The sequence below is a fragment of the Trichomycterus rosablanca genome, chromosome 11 (assembly GCF_030014385.1).
Source record: "Trichomycterus rosablanca isolate fTriRos1 chromosome 11, fTriRos1.hap1, whole genome shotgun sequence".
NCBI classification, from domain to species: domain Eukaryota; kingdom Metazoa; phylum Chordata; class Actinopteri; order Siluriformes; family Trichomycteridae; genus Trichomycterus; species Trichomycterus rosablanca.
The window spans coordinates 30,263,918-30,283,309 of NC_085998.1; the positions used below are offsets into that span (position 1 = coordinate 30,263,918).

Below are 19,392 nucleotides of genomic sequence, written 5' to 3' on the forward strand. Positions count from 1 at the left end.
TTAAAGACAGCATACACACCTACAAATACATGTAGGCTCAAGCAGGTCTGCCAGCAGCAAGCTCTGCTATCACATTACTAAAGCCATGAATTCAACTCACTCCAAGTAGGAACTAGTCCTAGAACTAGACCTAGTATTATTAATTCAGCACTTGTACCTAGGTCAAAGTCAGTACTCATACTTGTTCAGTACTCATGCATAAGAGCTAGGCAGCCATCAAAAAGTGTACAGCCAGAACTAATAGATCACTGATCACAAATTAAAGATGTATTCTGATCACTGAGAATTAGGACTCAATCAGAACATACTGGTTTTAGATCAGAACTCAAATACAGCAAGAACTAGTCGCATCAAAAAGTAAAAATGTGGCCTAGATTGGCCCTTGAGCTATATGAACTCGTCCTAGACTAGCACTTGATTTGATATGCACCTGTAGTGTAAGAACTACTCGTAGATATTAAATAGTGAAATCAGTCCTGGATCAGTGCCTGCCCTGCTAAAACTGTTCCTCACTCAATGTACAGCAGCAAGTGTAACAAAAACTGTAACACAAAACCAGATCTGCAGTGTTCAATGTACATGTGAAAAACCAAACAGCTCCATACATGCCAGTGCCTTGAACCTTCCTCAAAAGTGCACCAAAGAATAAAAGAACATTAATATTTAGACCTTTTGGTTTGACATCAAATGGGTCTGTTTGAGTGCAATGGTTATTTCCATTCTTTGTCAGGGACATATACACTGATCAGCCATAACATTAAAACCACCTCCTTGTTTCTACACTCACTGTCTATTTTATCAGCTCCACTTACCATATAGAATATATAGACTGTAGTCCATCTGTTTCTCTACATACTTCTTTTTTTTAGCCCCCTTTCATACTGTTCTTCAATGGTCAGGACCCCAACAGGACCACTACAGAGCAGGTATTATTTGGGTGGTGGATCATTCTCAGCACTGCAGTGACACTGACGAGCTGGTATGAGTGGATCAGACACAGCAGCGCTGATGGAGTTTTTAAACACCTCACTGTCACTGCTGGACTGAGATTAGTCCACCAACCAAAAATATCCAGCCAACAGCGCCCCGTGGGCAGCGTCCTATGACCACTGATGAAGGTCTAGAAGATGACCAACTCGAACAGCAGCAATAGATGAGCGATCGTCTCTGACTTTACATCTACAAGGTGGACCAACTAGGTAGGGGTGTCTACTAGAGTGGACAGTGAGTGGACACAATATTTAAAAACTCTAAAAGTGCTGCTGTGTCTGATCCACTCATACCAGAACAACACACACTAACACACCAGCACCATGTCAGTATCACTGCAGTACTGAGAATGATCCAACACTCAAATAATACCTCTTCTGTGGTGGTCCTGTGGGGGTCCCGACCATTGAAGAACAGGGTGAAATCAGGCCAACACAGTATGTAGACAAATAGATGGACTACATTCAGTAATTGTAGAACTACAAAGTGCTTCTATGTGGTAAGTGGAGCTGATAGTGTAGAAACAAGGAGGTGGTTTTAATTTTATGACTGATCAGTGTACGTCTGCATATTTTATGTATTTTAAAGAGCTGTCAGAATAAAGCAAGTCAGCTGATGAATTTTGAAGCTATTTAGGTTTGCAGTGAGTGAAACTCTATTCCTTGGCATATACTGCAGTTTATTTGGCAGAGTTCAGTCATCAGTCTCCTACAGTGACGTACTTGTCTGGGGGGAGAAAAGGAAAGCTAATCAGTTTAACTCCTGCTTTGGGTCAAAAATCCTATGTCTGAACAAATGCATGGAGGAATCTCAATCTACACAGCAAATATATATCTGTCTTTTCCCCTAGAATATTTGTAAAGAATAAATATATCCTTAAATGTAAAAAGTATGCAAACATGTGCCACTCCTGTTCTTTAATTCCCATGCATATGCACTATGTACAGATTTAAAAATACCAATTTGCTCTTTTTGTTGTTTTTTGTCACTAACTTTTCATTTCCTTTAAATAAAAAACCTCATCAGTTCTCAGACTACCAACATTCAGCCACCCAGACATGCCGAAGGACATGGTCAGGACAATTAAAGCCATTTTGAGTAAAAATCCATTGCCCACACACATACAGTACACACAGACACACAGGCCAATATAAAATAAACGAGAGAAAAAAAAAAACAGGGAGAAAATAAGATGTTACAATAAATACTCGGCAAGACAGGATGTTAGTCTGTCTGCGCAAGTCGGATCTCAGTCTTCTTGCTTGATCACACTGTTAACAATACTGCTGTACACATGATTTTATTTTCAATATCCTACCTTTTTCATTTAAATATAATTTACTTTGTATGAAAACAAAACAAGCCACTGGGGCTTAAAAAAACGAACGTGGGTGGGATGCAGAGAGAGGGGAAGGACGGCAGCCGAAGCTTCCGCTGCCCGGGTTCAATTGCATCAGCGCTCTAGTTGGTGGAGGCACTCTCAGAGTCTGTTGTGAGAGGACGCTCCCTCAATCCTCGATATACTCCCACAGGTCCTTCTCGTAGCCTTCATGCACGTGCTGCAACAGAACTCGCCTTCTGCTCTCACAGTATCTGCACACAGGGGTTAATGTAGGGCAAGTATAAGTCATCACACACTATGCACAGCTTTCAACTAGAAAGTCTTTATAACTTAAACTTTATATCATTAATTTTTCTTCCAGACACCAGGGCTACAGACACTGTGTAGGATAAAGACCATCAATTGCAAAAACACATTTGCAAAATAGTGCATTGACAAAGTAGGAAGTTTAAAGGCAAGAATTCGCAATGAAAGAAACAACTGAGCAATTCTAACCCCATTAGGGTGCATTCACATAAGAAGCGTTATGCACTACGCTTTGCTCAGTACTTTGCTTGAGCAGTGTGGTAAAACGTCATTAAAGTGCGAATATAAGACGAATATGGATTTGTGTGGAATAACCGTCTGAAAGCATTCACATATATCTGTGTTTAACTATATTTTCCTCACTGTTTTACTTTTAAACTTGTGTTATAGCTCGGGGTGCTAAGAAATTGTGAGAATCAGCTTTTCCGAGAGAGTCTGGTTTAAAATAAAAAAGCTTAACGTGGTTTAATGTATTAAAAAAACAACATAGGAACACTAAACCTCTAAACTAAACTGTTACTGATAATAAGTTCTCTCCAGTAATGAAATTCCTTGCTCGTTGTTTTAATGCAATAGGTCATGTTAAGCATTGTTTGTATGGCCTAAGTCGCTTATATCACGTCATATCAAACAGTTCGTCACATTGGAGGCGCTCTGAAAAGGTCAGCGGCAAACTGGATCAAAGTTCAATTAATGCGCCCCAAGACATAGTCAGTCATGTCTGTGTAGATGCCCGACTGGTCGATAGCACCACTGAGAGTCAAACCTGGATATCAGAAGTAGTAGACTAGCATAATAGACCGCTGTTCCACCCAAGCGCCTATAATAATTATTAGTAGTAAAAATTTCCGACCGCTTCATCCTGGTTAGCAGTGGGTTCTGAGCCAACCAGAAACATTTGTTGCAAGGCAGGATTACACCCCAGTCAGGGCACTAATCCTTTAAAGGATCACACTCTCATAACCTTAGGTTTAATCAGGGGAACTTTGAGCGCTGTGGCAAGTGCAAAAATCACACAGCCAGCGCAAAAGTGTTTTTGTTGCATATCATGTAAATGCGCCGTTAAGTGTGCAAATTTTTCCCCTCATCTTTAAATGACAACTGACCATCAGAAGTCAATGGTCAAATGCATGAAGGTTCAACAGCCAGTGATATCTGTAGACTTGCCTGTATTTGTCTTGTACTTTCTGCTTGATATCCTGCAGAGAATCCTGGGAAATGTCTCGTTCAAGGTATCCAGACAGCACCTCGGTGGCGTTCTCTAGGTCAGCCTGGTTGTTCTGAGAAACGAAGGACAAAGAACAATACATTGATGCTGTATTCTTACATGCAACTACACTGTCGAGTCACATCATTATGACCACTTCCTACTTTCTACGGCTGCGGTGCGTAGCTCATCTTGTGAGCTTGCTTGGGGGTATATAAGGTGGGGAAGGCACTCAACCAATTTGGGTATGAATCCATCTATGCAGATCACGTACACCCATACTGATAATACATTCTGATTGTCTTCCCTGGGGCAGATGGGATCTTCCAGCAAGACAATGAGACATGTCACATGGCTAGAAATGTTCACATTGGTTGGAAGAGCATGACCAAGACTTTCAAGTACCAACCTCGGCCCCCTAATTCCCCAGACTCGAACCCATTGAGCATCTGTGGGACCACCTCGATTGTCATGTTCGCTCTATGGATCCTTCCCCACGCACCCTCCAGCAGCTGTGGTCATGCACTGCAGTCAGCATGGCTCCAGATACCTGTGACAACCTACAAGAACCTTATCAAGTCACTACCAGCCCGTATAGCTGCTGTCCGTGCTGCTCACGGCAGTTACTCTGGATATTAGCTGGTGGTCATAATAATGTGACTCGACAGTGTATAAGCAACTTAAAGAACTCCAGTAACCCACTACACCAATTTACCTCAAAGATAATGGACTGGTTGTTTTTCTTGAGGTAGAAGGCAAAGACGTAAGTGAACATAAGCGTGGAGCGGCACTGGCACAGCACGTCTACAGCCTTCTTTAGGAACTGCACCTCGATCCAAGACATGTTGTGCTGCTGCATCTCCTCCATCTTCTGCTTGACCTGGGCGTACAGCTTGTGCTCAAAGCGCAGGCTCTGCATATGGTTCATGTAGCGGTTGCAGTAGAACAGGTATCTCTGCAAGGCTGCTCTAGACCGCTAAGAAACACATGCGACAAATATGTGGTTTCTGTTAGCAAAAGGTACAACGAACTAGCATTGACACTGAGAATGGGCAGAAACTAATGTTTAAACCTTTAAAACAAAGTGCTAACCCTGATCAAACACCTCTAATACCACACTTACAAATACCACACACACTTATACAAGTAAGGCCCATTTGAACAGTGAGCACTTTCTTGCAGTTTTCCTCCCAATCTAGTCATATCCAATTACCCGATTGCATTACGTTTCCTCTCTCCTGATGTTGACCTGCACTCTGACTGAGGACAGCCATGACTAACACACCCCCTCCGACACGTGTGCAGTAGCCGACTGCATCTTTTCACCTGCACAAGGCGAGTTCATATGCAGATCAGCTTTGTGTACAGACAGCCAAACTCTGATCCTCATTATCCCTCGTCTCTGTGCAGGCGCCATCAATCAGCCATCAGAGTTCGTAATTGCATCAGTTATGAGAAATCCCCGTCCGGCTCCCGCCCTGTATGAACGACAGCCAATCGTTGTTCTTGTAGGCGCCCAGCCTGCCGGATAGCAGAGCTGACAATCGAAATGACAAGTGTTTTACTGCTGCGCCACCTGACAGCCCGAGACAAACCACTTTTAACTGTACTATTAATGTACTGTCCTGTGGTTTGGAAAGGAAATTGTTTTGTATAAATTTTGGTCATTTTTAAGCTTGTTTTTTTTTTTTCTAAGATTAACATTAGATAGGTGCCAATGTTCAGTTCTCTTTATTCTAATGTGTGTCTGATCAATGGTATCAATTCTCCTTGAATCTGTTATAATAAGACAAAAATTAGGTGGCACAGCGACCTATTATGGGTTTAAATCTCAGTAGTGCTATAGGTCGGCTGGGTGTCTACAATGACATAATTGGCTATGTAGGACAGGGTGGGTAGAAGCTCGGTGATGGATTGGCGCCCTGTCAGTGGAATTTATAGAAATAGAAAATTCCTAGACTGGAAGCTTTGATTTTTAAAAATAAATGAGCATTTATAACTTTGATTACCTCTTGTGCATCCCTAGCTGCCTTGGCATCATCCTCATTATAGCGATTGCAGTTGTACCTATGAGCGAAACAAAGTGGCCATTAGCTAGCCAAACTTTCATGGTAACAACAGAATAAAGTTGCTTAATGTTTATATTTTTTATAATCTTTTTATTTGTCTGCCAACAAAAATGTCCACATAAAATATTCTTTAATTAACCCAAGAATAATGTGCTAAGCTCCATATGTTTCCAGACTCACCAGGCAGATCCGTGAGGTTCCCACGGGCCTAAACAGACCCAGCAGAACTCTGCTTTGCAGTTCTGGTTTCGACAAACCATGTGGTTGCAGCCACCATCCTTCTCTATGGTCACATGGCATTTGGGACATTCCTGCATCACACATAACAGGATAAGAGCTTGTAATCCCATAAAGCCACTGTGAGGACTAGAGGTTATTGGCAACTTAAGATCATCCCACACAACTAACCTTAGTGTTGGCTGCAATCCAGTTGGACGTCTCGCTGTCGTCATCACACTTTTTGATCCATTTCCTCAACCACTATATGGTGGGGGGGAAGAGATGCAGAATTATATTTAGCCACATTACTGTTTACTGTTATACATTATTAATTACAGTGGTACCTTGTAACTCGACGCCCCCTAAACTCGAAATCAACGTCCTTTGTCGAAAAATTTGTACCCCTACTTTGTACTCGACGTTGGGAGGAAACCTGAGCTCAGTTAAGGTACTGGACCAGTACTCGAAAGGTTGCTGGTTCACACCACACCACTGCCAGGTTGTCACTGTTGGGGCCTTGAGCAAGGCCCTTAACCCTTAATTGCTTAAGACAGTAAATTGTCTCAGTACTGTAAGTCACTTTGTGATTTACATTTTTGGCATTTAGCAGACACTTTTATCCAAAGACATGGGGAGAACATGCAAAATCCACACAGAAAGGAATCAAACCCAGGACCTTGTGAGGCGATAGTGCTACCCACCTAGCCGCTCTGCTGCCTCAAGCATCTAATATGTGTTGCTGAACCTGAGACTAAGAATCGGTTTGCAGTTTTTGCTGCAAAAGTTATTAATGAGGCCGTAAACTGTAAACTGTATTTTTCCATTAACTCAGGTTGTATTTGTCTTATATTAAATTTGATTTAAAGGTCTGAAACAAATGTGTAATACAAACATGCAAAAATATAAAATCAGAAGGGGGCAAATACTTTTTTACTACACTTAATATGTAAAAACTGAGAATCTAAGAGGTTCCTCAAGGGTTAAGAATGATCTCATTCAAAGACACCGCTCATCCAAATCAAAGAGACACAAGGGACAAATAGCTTCCTTTGTTTTTGTCAAGACAGCTTCTGCAATAATAAGGAATGTCTCTAGAGAGGCTCTTAGCACTGGGGGTGGAAAAGATGGCGTCTGTTATCCTGTTCTGGTCTGCAACACATGCCATACCTTCCTTTGTTCCTCATTCGAGTTTTTATACAATAATTGCCTTGTCTCAATGTTGGTATATTTAATTATCCTGTACTTTGGCACCCTGGTGCTTTCGCGACATGCTCGCTGACCAAGAAAGACTGGAGCTAGCACCCTCCTACTTTAGTAAGTGTTAAGCCATGGACTCTTTTTTTTCCACCAGCCATTGCTCATGCCAGCTTCTTCACCACACAGCAGAAGCTAGTGTAGCAGCAGCAATAAGCTGACTCCCTATCTAGTCTAACCTCTAACCACAGCCAACTGTGTCCGTTAAGCATCAAATTATGCCAGTGGTTAACAAATTACATGAGCACCTTCTGACAATCTTTATGCAAAAAGTTTCAATACCAGATAAAAGAGGTACATATTCTGTTATCTTTTGAATAGTGACACTGGGCACAAACATACCTTGCACTTCACTGGATCGTGCCAGTTTTCTCCACAGTTAAAGCTGCAACAAGGAAGAAATTAAGAGCGCATTAGCATCAAAAATCATAAAATGCAAACTATAGACCACAGGGAAAAAAGTAAAAAAAAAATTAAACAATTATTCCAGTTCTGATCTTTTCTCATATGAATAGTGATTATCTTCGACTACCATAATAATTCATTCCTATATCAAACAATACCAACTAAACCAAACGACACGGCTAAATGCAAATGGACAAAAGGCAACAGAAGAGCACATTCAGAATCATTTAAATTAAAGGGAGTTGGTCTCCATTTGCAGTAGCTCAGCTTTTGTGGTTAGGATATTCAGGAGAGTCTATGCGCACCCATGCCAAGACTTTTTGTCCATGTTGCCAGCTGTTATAGGATGAGTGAAAATTTTTCCACTGCATAGGAGTTCAATGCCATTGTGCTCTAAATCAGCAGCCTTTTTTACATCAGCGGCCCCCAACCTTCGAGGTTTCATATAAGATATATTTTCACAGACCGGCGGAGGCAGGAGGATTTAACTATACTGCTCACAAAGGATTGAAAATGAGTTTTTTTCGCTGCAACGAGACACTGCTATCATTAGGGGGTGATAGGAGACAATAACACCAAAGTGTTTTGGAAATGGAAGCAGTGAAACCTGCTTTTCTAGCGATCTCTAATTATCTATTCTTTCTGTGTGGCCCGGTCAGAAATGACCCACGGACCGGTTGGGGACCACTGCTCTTGACTGCTTTGAATCAAAACCCAATCCAGGAAAAAAAATCTAGTTCCGTAAAGTAACAAAAAAAACGATCATTTAAAACAGATCTTGGTCATGTGTAGATCTTCTAGCAGGACAAAGATTCAAAATACGCCCATATTTACACACTTCTACAAAAACGATTTGATGACCAGAGCACCAAGTTTTTGTCATGGCCATTTCAGTCCCTTGATCTGTTCCCTATTTTAAAGCCTGTTGGGTAAGATGTAAGGGATAAGAGGAAGGTCCACAGGAGACCTTGACAAATATTATAATAAAAAGTCAATCATTTGGGAGTACATTGTATTAAACTGAGTGTTAACTGTATTATCCAAAATGACAAGAACCTTAAAGCAAGAAAAAAAAAAAAGAAGTGAAGAAAGGGGCATTAGCAAAAATCTGAGAGTGAACCAAGGGCTGTTTTAGTTGGAGGAATAGGAGAGAAAACTAGAAACAGAAAGGTGTAACAACTGGATAAGGAGTTTAATGCTAAGGTAACATTAGATAAGATATCGTACCAGAACTGCCGGCCACACTTGCAGCGGACAGGCTTGGCATCAGGGTACTGAACCTTGACTACATGATGGCAGTCTGGAGCAGGACACCATTTTAACAGTCGATTGCACTGCAAAGATGAAGAAAAGAAGAAAAGGTCAAAAACAAGTAAAACGATGATTTCCCCTGTATACACAAAGGTGTGCATACGTTTAAATATTCATTAGGGGTAAAACAATAATAATGTGTATTAGTGATCTTGATCAAATCACTGCAGTTGAAAGCAAGACACATTGTGAACTTACCTCTACAAAACTATTTGTTATTAAATGTTGGTACTTCAACTTTACTTTTGAATCTGTTATCAGTCGCCTGGAAAAAACAACAAATACTTCCAGTAAATTGACATTTGTATTTTCATTTACAATTCTGACCGAACAGGCTTTAGCTTTATCTAGGGATGATCATAAATGGAAAATCTTTATGCACTCAGGTGGTGCAGGTCCTGCGATGGACGGGCATCCTGTTTGAGGTTTGTTACTGCACTTTTGCATCATACAAAATAAAATCCACTTATAATGAATATATTAGAAATATTATTGCAATATAACCTTGATACTGTATGTAAAGTATATAGCTTTCACTTTGATTTCAATAACCAATTCTGAGTCAATAACAGTAAAACTGGGTGGAAGGCAAAACTTGTTTAGAGAGGGTGTCATTCTAGCACATTCCAGTGTCATTCACACTTATACACACCTAAAAGCAATTAAAATTTGACAAAAAATAAAGTATTTTGCTTTTTCACCTTGTGTCTGTATAGATCAACAGTTCACCTACACATAATACAGCATCCTACAGTAGCGCTAGTTAAACTTTATAATAATGCCTAAGAATTTGGAATGAGATGTCACATTCCTGGACACAAGTTCTTTAAGGGAAAGGTTAAGACTGACACTTTTGTACAATGGAGTTAACATGGTTTATGTTGTGGAGAATTCTCCTATGTACTTATATAATTATGTAGCACCTACACAGGTACACAAAAAATCTGACATTTACATTTGTCAAAGATTTAACTAATGACCCAAATTGTGATGCTAATTATATGATGTAAAACAAACACAATTGTATTGTTATTTAACTTTTGACGCAATGTCAGCTGCTATGGCTATTATCATGGCTAGCTAATGGTGAAGAAGATTTCCTTGTCAAAATTGTATTAAATGCAAAATTTATTTTGCCTCTTACTGCATTTATGGCACCTCACAGTTATGGTACCTACACAATGTCTATTGTATTTAAATAGAAATTTAATTAGTGATCCATACTCTGCAACCTACTCCCCAAAATGGTTTAATTCGGTTTATAAAAATGCAAAATACTCTGTAATTGATGTATTAAAAAGCTATTTAAGTCAATAATAATAAAATAGATATTTGAATAGTAAAAGTGGGTAAATGGTCCATGTTTTTCATGTAATCAAAAACCTATACATACACCAGATTATGAGTACACCATGCCCAATGCTAGAAACAAAATGTAGGTTAAGACAACAATAAGCATCACACAAAGGTGAGATATAATATGACCATAAGTAACCTATTGAACACTCTATTATAATTATTTGACCAAATAGATAATGATTAGATCAGACAAAAATAGGCCTAGTCTGGCGCCTTAAGAAAGGAATCAAGATAAATCCTTAGAATACTTACATGACTGTGTTGTCATCAACTAGGATGTCACAACTATGTGCAGGACAGGAGATGGTCTAAAAATAGAACAAATAAGCTCACACAAGCTGTTGGTTTGTGCTGAAGGTGTGCTAATGTTTTACATTATTGCAGTTATCATGGTAGATTTTGACATTTGAAGCCATTAAATAAGTCACTGAGAATTATTTATATTGAATGTTTAAATCTGTGACTAATTCATGCAGTAATTACCAATAGTGTAAGGGTGTTTTAAATCAATGACATAAAATATATGCTTTTGACTCTGCGGTAACAGAGTTAACCCTTTACAGATCCAGCATGACTTTGCCCCTAACCCAAAGCAAGTTCCATAAAGACATGGTTTGAAGAGTGGAGGAACTCCAGCAGCCTCAACTCAACTGAACACGTTTGGAATGAGTTAGCATGTCGATTGTGAGTCAGGTCATCTCATTCAGCTGCAAAGAGGCACCTTGATCATGGTTGCTTAAGCTTTGGAATAGGATGTCCATGGTCAGGCCTTCTTGCATCTTTAGTCATACCCATTTACCTCTTTCATACTAAAGATACTACTTATCTGTGCCCATAGAGCCTTGTTTTGTTAAGTGTGTGGTGGATGTGTGTTACAGGTTGAAACCATCACTCTAGGTGTCTCAGCTCAGCCTGAAAGTTCTCTGGATGTTGTACATGGGTTCTGTGTCACATTTCGAACCACTTTCATAGAGTTCTCTCGTCAATTTTCATCTTTCCACCATCATATGGAAGGTTCCTGGCTATTCAATCAGTAGCCAATCTCTTAACAACTTCTTAGTGATCTGATGAAGCCAGGATGCCAAGGAGATAGTCTTGTACACTTTAGACTGCTTGTGCTTGGTAAAAATGTCATATCTGGTATACTCAGATTTGTTTATTGTTTGTTTATTAGGATTTTAACATCATGTTTTACACTTTAGTTACATTCATGACAGAAACGGTAGTTACTCATAACACAAGATTCATCAGTTCACAAGTTTAATGTCAAACACAGTCCTGGACAATTTTGTATCTCCAATTTACCTGACTGCATGTCTTTGGACTGTGTGAGGAAACCAGAGACCCCGGAGAAAAGCCACACAGACACAGGGAAAACATGCAAACTCCACACAGAAAGGACCCGGACCACCGCAGGTATACTTAAGAATTTCGGCATTTCCCTTTTGCAATTTACCTGCTGCTTGCACCACCCCAGCACTGACCAAGAAGAGCTGCAGGCTATCACACAGCACACTCCCTCAGACATGCATGCAGTCACAGACCGTCTCTTTTCACTTACTAGATCTGGAGTGTTGGAGCGATTTACATTAATGGCTTGAAGGGCCCTGTTAAAGACGCTCTACACCCAACAAAGTGTGTGCCAATGATCTATCAAATTCCTTTTTTGTTCCCGAACTATGAGCTTTCTCCCCAATTAAGTATTTTCACAAGTTTTGACAGATTTGGGCTCCAGGGTCTGATTAAAGATCGTATGTTCTGTTTTAATAGAACAAAGCTACTGAGTAAAGTTAAGAAATAAAAGAGAGTACCTGGCCCATTCCTTCCTCTATGATTTTGGTGGTTAAGTAGTCACCCCAGCACTGCATGCAGAACTTGTGCCCACATTCCAGACCGGTGAAGTACTGCAGGAAAAGATTATCAATCAACACCCAAACAGCAGCTGTCATTAATAAACCCATAATAACCCAGACTCAAAGTTTTTTTTTTAATAGGTTTAAAATTCATTACACTAGATGTTTACCAAAATAAATGAAATGACATTTATAAAGAGAAATAGCAAAGTCTATCTTAAGCATTAGCATTTTTTCAAGCCTTATTTTTTGGATTTTAACACCATGTTTAACACATTTTTGGCATTATGTTCGAGTCTGCTTACTGTATCTTGCTCTTATGTTGTGGGTCCATATTGTATTTTTATGGCTACAAGATTAAAACTGTTCTTGTGTTGTCTTGATTTTAGGCATGTGTACGTGTTGTCTTTCCTTTGTGTATTTGTGGCATTCTGTCAGGATGTGCTTTGTCGTAATAGGTGTTTGACAGATTTCACAGGTTGGGGGGTTTATATGAGGTGAAGTTAAAGTAATTTTTTAATGCATTTTCTCCCCATTTTCCTCCTGATTTAGCACACTCAATTTTGTCTTCCGCTGCTGAGGGTTTCCCGATTGCATCCGAGAAGAGCACGTCGCTGTACACGCCTCTTCCGACACGTGCACAGCCCTCCTCTTCTCGCCCCTGCATTCTGCACAGGTGTCTCTTCCACCAATCAGGGTCCTTACACAGCGTATGAAGAAACACCCACCCACACATAGTCCGGCCCCCACCCTGCAGATACTGTGGCCAATTAGTATCCGCTGCAGGCACTGCAAACTATGCCCGCTAGATGGCACCCAGCCGACCGGTGGCAACACCGAGTTTTGAACCGAGGAGTTCAGAATCTCGGTGCTGATGTGCTAGCGGAAAAATCAAAGTAAATTTAAGGGGTTTTTTTGCATTTTCCATACTGTCCCAACATTGTCAAAGTTGGGGTTATATATCCCTGACCATGATTTACATTTTCAGCATTTAGCAGACGCTTTTATCCAAATCGACCTACAGAACTGTGACAGTATACTGTCTAAGCAATTGAGGATTAAGGGCCTTGCTCAAGGACCCAACAGTGGCAACCTGGCAGGGATGGGGCTTGAACCAGTGATCTTTTGATTACTAATCCAGTACCCTAACTGCTAGGCTACAACTGTCTTATGCACAGCTGTCCACAACTGTTATGAAAGCCATTGCTGTGCACATTTTTGAGGGGGTGGGGGTCTTAATGTTTTGGCTGATCAGTGTATTTATCATGACTAGAACCATAATCCCAAAATCTTAATCTAATTTATACATGTGGGTTTGCCCATAATTTACTGTTGTGTTAATGCATATAAAGCGATGTGACAATGTACCAAATCTCCAAGTAAATGATGTGAGGGCTACAAATCCAAGCTAAAATTACCAGCAAAAGTTACTTGACGTGTGAAAAATGCTTGTGATACACACTGAGCTTTTACATTTGTGTCTCACACCTAGTAATTTAACAGCCAGAGTAGAATCAATGGTAGGAAACTTACTGAATTAGGGTAGTTCAGATAGCAGATCTGACATGGCATGTCCTGAGCTGATGATCGTGTGTTCATGAGGCGCGTCCTGGATTTTTTACTGGGGTTTATGACATGACACTCAGAAAACAGCTTATCCAGGTTACCATCAAAGTACCTGCAAAAAAAAAAAAAGCACTTGCGCTTAATTCTGATTAGACCGTGCATTATGGTGTTGTCCTTGTGCCAAAAGCTGCTTGCACTGCTTGTTTATCCATGAGCATGATTTCTTGTATTCTCCAATGTTTTTTGCTCCTTTGTGCATGGATCTACTGCGTTCGCACACAAAATTGCATTCTCTCACGCCCAACACTGATCTGAATGTATGTGCATGCATTTGCTTTGAAATGTCTAGTTCTCGCTCACAAAACTGTTTTTGCCCTCGTGCTCCGAGTCACCCCTCTCTCTCGGATTTGTATTCCATCTGAGGTTTGAGATATTCTGTTTAGAACTGTGTGTGCAGACACATTAAAATAAAGCTGTCTGAATTTGGTTCCTGTAAATCTGAACGACTATTTTCAATAATAAATTGTTCTATGCTGTGGAAGTGATATTAGGAGCCAAAAGCCTGATTTACCAAAAACCTGACATAGATAAATGAATAAATAAATGGCTTTATACACTGATCAGCAATAACATTAAAACCACCTCCTTGTTTCTACACTCATTCTCCATTTTATCAGCTCAACTTACCATATAGAAGCACTTTGTATTGTAGTTCTACAATTACTGACTTTACATCTACAAGGTGGACCAACTAGGTAGGAGTGTCTAATAGAGTGGACAGTGAGTGGACACGGTATTTAAAAACTACAGCAGCGCTGCTGTGTCTCATCCACTCATACCAGCACAACACACACTAACACACCACCACCATGTCAGTGTCACTGCAGTGCTGAGAATGACCCACCACCCAAATAATGCCTGCTCTATGGTGGTCCTGTGGGGGTCCTGACCATTGAAGAACAAGGTGAAAGCAGGCTGAAAAGGAGCTGATAAAATGGACAGTGAGTGTAGAAACGAGGAGGTGGTTTTAATGTCATGGCTGATTAGTGTACATGTGTTACCAGGGTGAATTCTTGCGAAAGTTAAGTAATTTGTCTGAGAAAACAAGAAATCATGCCACAAATAAGCAAGTAGTGCTCCTAACCTTTGGCATAAAAACAACTCCATCCATCCATCCAAAAAAAAAAATCTAATTAGAGCACATGCATAGTATGGTTAAATGTCAATAGAAACCTCTCAAAAGTGCAAAGCATTTACCTTTCCATAAGCTTCTCCTTGTCCCAGTTGAAATGACTAAGCAGTATTCTTGTTATTGTTGCAGGATTCTGTAAGTGAGAAATTATTATTATTAGACCACAGAACAGCATTAAAACATATTTTTTCCTATGCAAAATAGGAACTACATGTGTATTCAGCACCATAGGATCAGCAGCAGCTGTATGAACTGATAAAAGGTAGAAACTTGGTGTTGTACCTTTTTAGTGCCAAAGGCAAAGAGCTGTAAAATGTTTTGTGTAATTAGGTAATAAGTCCCAGCCTATTTTTGAACGTTTTATATCACAGTATATCTAAAAGTATGTGTTCACCTAACTACTGAGCATGTTCAGCATACCACTGCAAAACCAGAAGCATTTATATACAGTCTCCCTTCCTCCCTCCACTTTTTTTTGGAGAGAAAAAAGAGTGTATCTTTGGAAATATGTACCCATTCGGTCAAAAGAGCATTTGTGATGTGTAAAAACACACGCTAGCACACCGGAGCTGGGATCTCGAATACATTATATAATCCAATACCCACTAAAATCAGGACTGTCATTATTTAGAAGCTGTTGGAACATGTGTGATACTTTTCAAAGTCAAATGAGCTTTACTTCTTCATGCTAGAAAAAGTCCTCTGGTCCACTGAAGTATTTGCCTATTTGATGAGAAATGTTAAGCTGAAAGGAGTTGATTTAAGGGCAGGGGCTTCATGTGGGGCATGTTTAATTGTGAACAGTGTAATTTTCGTACAATAGATAAACGATCGTCTCTGACTTTACATCTACAAGGTAGACAGTGAGTGGACACAGTATTTAAAAACTCCAGCAGCGCTGCTGTGTCTGATCCACTCATACCAGCACAACACACACTAACACACCACCACCATGTCAGTGTCACTGCAGTGCTGAGAATGATCCATCACCCAAATAATACCTGCTCTGTAGTGGTCCGGTGGGGGTCCTGACCATTGAAGAACAGGGTGAAAGGGGGGTAAAAAGCACACAGAGAAACAGATGGACTATAGTCAGTAATTGTAGAACTATAAAGTGCTTCTATATGGTAAGTGGAGCTGATAAAATGGACAGAAAGTGTAGAAACCAGGAGGTGCTTTTAATGTTATGGCTGATGGGTGTATTTTAAAATGGTTGCAGTCAAACTAGCCCTTTTTATATGGACACAAAATTACAATAATAATTACTAACAACAGAACTTTCTACACCAAGTAATGTATCAGTGTGTGTTTACTCACCACGTTTATAAAACAATTCACTTATAAAAGTGTAAATTCATAGGAAGTACATAAAAATGGGCTCTTTTCATTTATAACAGACAAAAACGATTTAGAAATCACCTCAGACTGACATGGCACACATTTTAAAAGTATGTAAAGTTTTGATCGTAATAAAACATCTCACCTATATAGTCAAAGTCTGGCGATAATTAGATGACCAAACTAGCTTGAAAATGCCCTTAACTGTGCATCATACTAACAAAAAAGTTCAAGATAAAGCTTCAGCACGGCCATGTTGTTGGACACAAAGCTTGAAAGAAAGCTAACGAGCTAATTATACAAATTATAAAGTTCTTTATATGGAGTTACATTGTGGCACAAAGCGCTCATCACGGTCAGCTAAGGTAAAATCCTGAACATGGCTGGTGTAGCTGAAGTGTCACCGTGTTTGTACACATTCAATAACATGATGTGCTGTAAATGTAAACAACAAGCATCAAGTTAGCACGAAGCTAATTAGCTAGCTGACAGGCTAACAACCTGACTAGCTTTCTAAAGGGGTACAAATAAACCTGTGAGGAGAATATTAAAGCGAACACTGAAATATAAATATTATTAGGTCGAAAGTCTATGTTGTTAAACAAAAAACATGTATTTTTGTAAAAATGTGATATTGAGTTAGAGTCCCGTCATCGGTACGACTAAACCGTATCAAGGTAGTGTCCCAAACCGCATATCACAGTACTACATAGTGGGTCAAAATTAGTACACTTGTAATAATAAGGTTGTGTTTTGATGTACTATTAATGTGTACTAACTTGCTGTTTGGGAGACAGCCAGGGGTTCTGCAGCTAAAGATGTCTACATGGTTCTAGCTAGTAAGCTAACATCCCTTATCCTTCACACAAAGTTTATTGAGTTAAACGACACAATTAGCTCATTCGGAGCTCATTGGATTTTTGTATTTATATTGTTATGTCTTTATTTATATAAATACACTAGCCGAGCAAATAATACTAATAATAATAATAATAATTTAGTAGGGTAGTATGCTATTTGGGACGTAGCCATACACTGAACTGTATCAATGTTGTTTTTCAAACCGCTTACTACAGTACTAAATAGCACTCTTCCAACCAAGTTATAATATATATTATATTATATAGCATTTCATCGACCAGTTTCTTAAAACTAGATAATCTTTCTTTTAAACAACGTACACTCTGAGGACAGCTTTATTCGGCTGACTTAGCTAGAGATTAACCGACCTAGCGAGTGTCCTAGTTGGCTGCATCCCAAACAGCACACTAGGCACTTAATAGCACCTGAAATTAGACACTTATCAAGCATTATTTTGAATCACAATTTAGTACTTGATGTGCTTTTTGGGGCGTAGTGAACCAAGGCATTTGCTAGGTAAAGGTACATTGTTGTTAAACACTAGCTAGTTGTCGTTGCTTAATATCTTTAGGATGTCTAAAATGACACAACAACAAATGTTCATTTAGACAGGTAGTACAAAATGATCTCTGTAATAATGTCGCTTTTATTTAAGAACTAGCGGGATGTGGCTGTAATCCAAATGTTCATTTGGCGCTGTGGGACGTGTTTAGATAGGCAGTGCGTAGTATAAAGACGGCTAATACCACAGCACTAAGAAAAGCATTTTAATTTCAACGTTGGCACCCCAAAACACCTACCTGGATGACCTCGTTGACCTCTCTAATGCATTCGACCATATGCTGGAGGATCTGCTCGGCAGTGAGGACTTCAAACCGATAGTCCTCTTCTTCATGCCCCGGGCCAAGGCCGCTGCCTCCAGTCTCCCCGCATTCATCCCGGTCTCCGCCTGCCACCACCGGGTCGACCAACTCCACCTCGCCCAGCTCCAATGTGTCGTCCTCGGCTTCTTCCTCAGCGCTGTCCTCGCTGCACTCCTCCTCCTCATCGTCGTATTCATAATTGTAACCCTCGTCCGAGTCCATTACTAGACTGACACTGGGTCGTGACAAGTCAAGCTTTAGACGCGTATCTTGTTCTAAATGACGACTGATGAACGATGAAGGAACGATGTTTAACGTTGAAACAAACGGTTTAGCCTGTTAGCATTTGTGTTTCTGAGCTACAGGGGAAAAATAACAACAGAGCGGACACTGCTGCTACTGCTGGCCAGCCAACAAAGAGACGTACAGCGTCACCAGTAGACGCTCACTGACGTCATACGTCTGCCTAAAACCAAGCTAAACCTTTTTGGTACTCAAAGTACTTTTAGTAATATATATTTAAAATTAAAAGCGTACTAAAATATACAACCACCTGTTATTTTATAAGATACACCTTGTTTTAAAATGTGCAAACCTTTGTGGTAAGTCATCATGGATGCCACAAACTGAGTTTGATTGTTTATTAGGATTTTAACGTCATGTTTTACACTTTTGGTTACATTCATGACAGAAACGGTAGTTACTCATCACACAAGGTTATATTGAACACAGTCATGGACTATTTTGTATCTCCAATTCACCTCACTTGCATGTCTTTGGACTGTAGGAGGAAACCGGAGCACCCGGAGGAAACCCACGGAGACGCGGGGAGAACATGCAAACTCCACACAGAAAGGACCCGGAACGCCCCACCTGGGGATCGAACCCAGGACCTTCTTGCTCTGAGGCGACAGTGCTACCCACTTAGCCACCGTGCCGCCCCCACAAACTGAGTAAAATCTGATCATCCACGTTACCCCAGTATGATTTCACAGTACAGTGGTACCTTGAAACTCAACGTCAGTTGGTTCTGGGACTGGTGTTGAGTTTAAAAGGCGCTGAGTTTTAAGATATTTTTTCCCATAAGGATGTATGGGAAACCTGTTAATGCGTTCCATGGTCCAGTGGAACTGCATATATTTTAGGCAAATAAAAAAAAAAAAAAAAGGGTTGTTTTTGACACTGAAAATAACACAAATATAATATAAAAACACTGTTAAAACAATAAAACCTGCAATTTACCTTTACTTCTTTTTT

The 19,392-nt window shown here is 40.0% G+C and overlaps 1 protein-coding gene across 1 annotated transcript; it reads right to left on the minus strand.

Moving 5' to 3' along the window:
- Nucleotides 1-1,418: 1,418 nt before the first annotated feature.
- On the minus strand, nt 1,419-18,535 carry arih1 (ariadne ubiquitin-conjugating enzyme E2 binding protein homolog 1 (Drosophila)). Its single transcript, XM_063004154.1, has 14 exons — nt 18,073-18,535; nt 15,139-15,206; nt 13,849-13,993; nt 12,274-12,366; nt 10,715-10,770; nt 9,302-9,368; nt 9,020-9,126; nt 7,730-7,772; nt 6,323-6,394; nt 6,095-6,225; nt 5,855-5,912; nt 4,561-4,821; nt 3,806-3,918; nt 1,419-2,583 (listed from the first exon to the last, which is right to left on the minus strand). The coding sequence occupies exons 1-14, from the start codon at nt 18,355-18,357 to the stop codon at nt 2,499-2,501; spliced, it is 1,584 nt and encodes a 527-aa protein (XP_062860224.1). The 5' UTR covers nt 18,358-18,535; the 3' UTR covers nt 1,419-2,498.
- Between the last annotated feature and the right edge of the window lie 857 nt (nt 18,536-19,392).

Bases quoted from the DNA above. Each gene is read 5' to 3' on its own strand.
- arih1 (XM_063004154.1), bottom strand. From the start codon at position 18,357: ATGGACTCGGACGAGGGTTACAATTATGAATACGACGATGAGGAGGAG. The intron at 9,369-10,714 runs GTAAGTATTCTA...TGTTTTTTCCAG, and splicing joins GTTGATGACAACACAGTCAT to GCGACTGATAACAGATTCAA. The intron at 4,822-5,854 runs GTAATCAAAGTT...TGTGTTTCTTAG, and splicing joins CAGCTAGGGATGCACAAGAG to CGGTCTAGAGCAGCCTTGCA.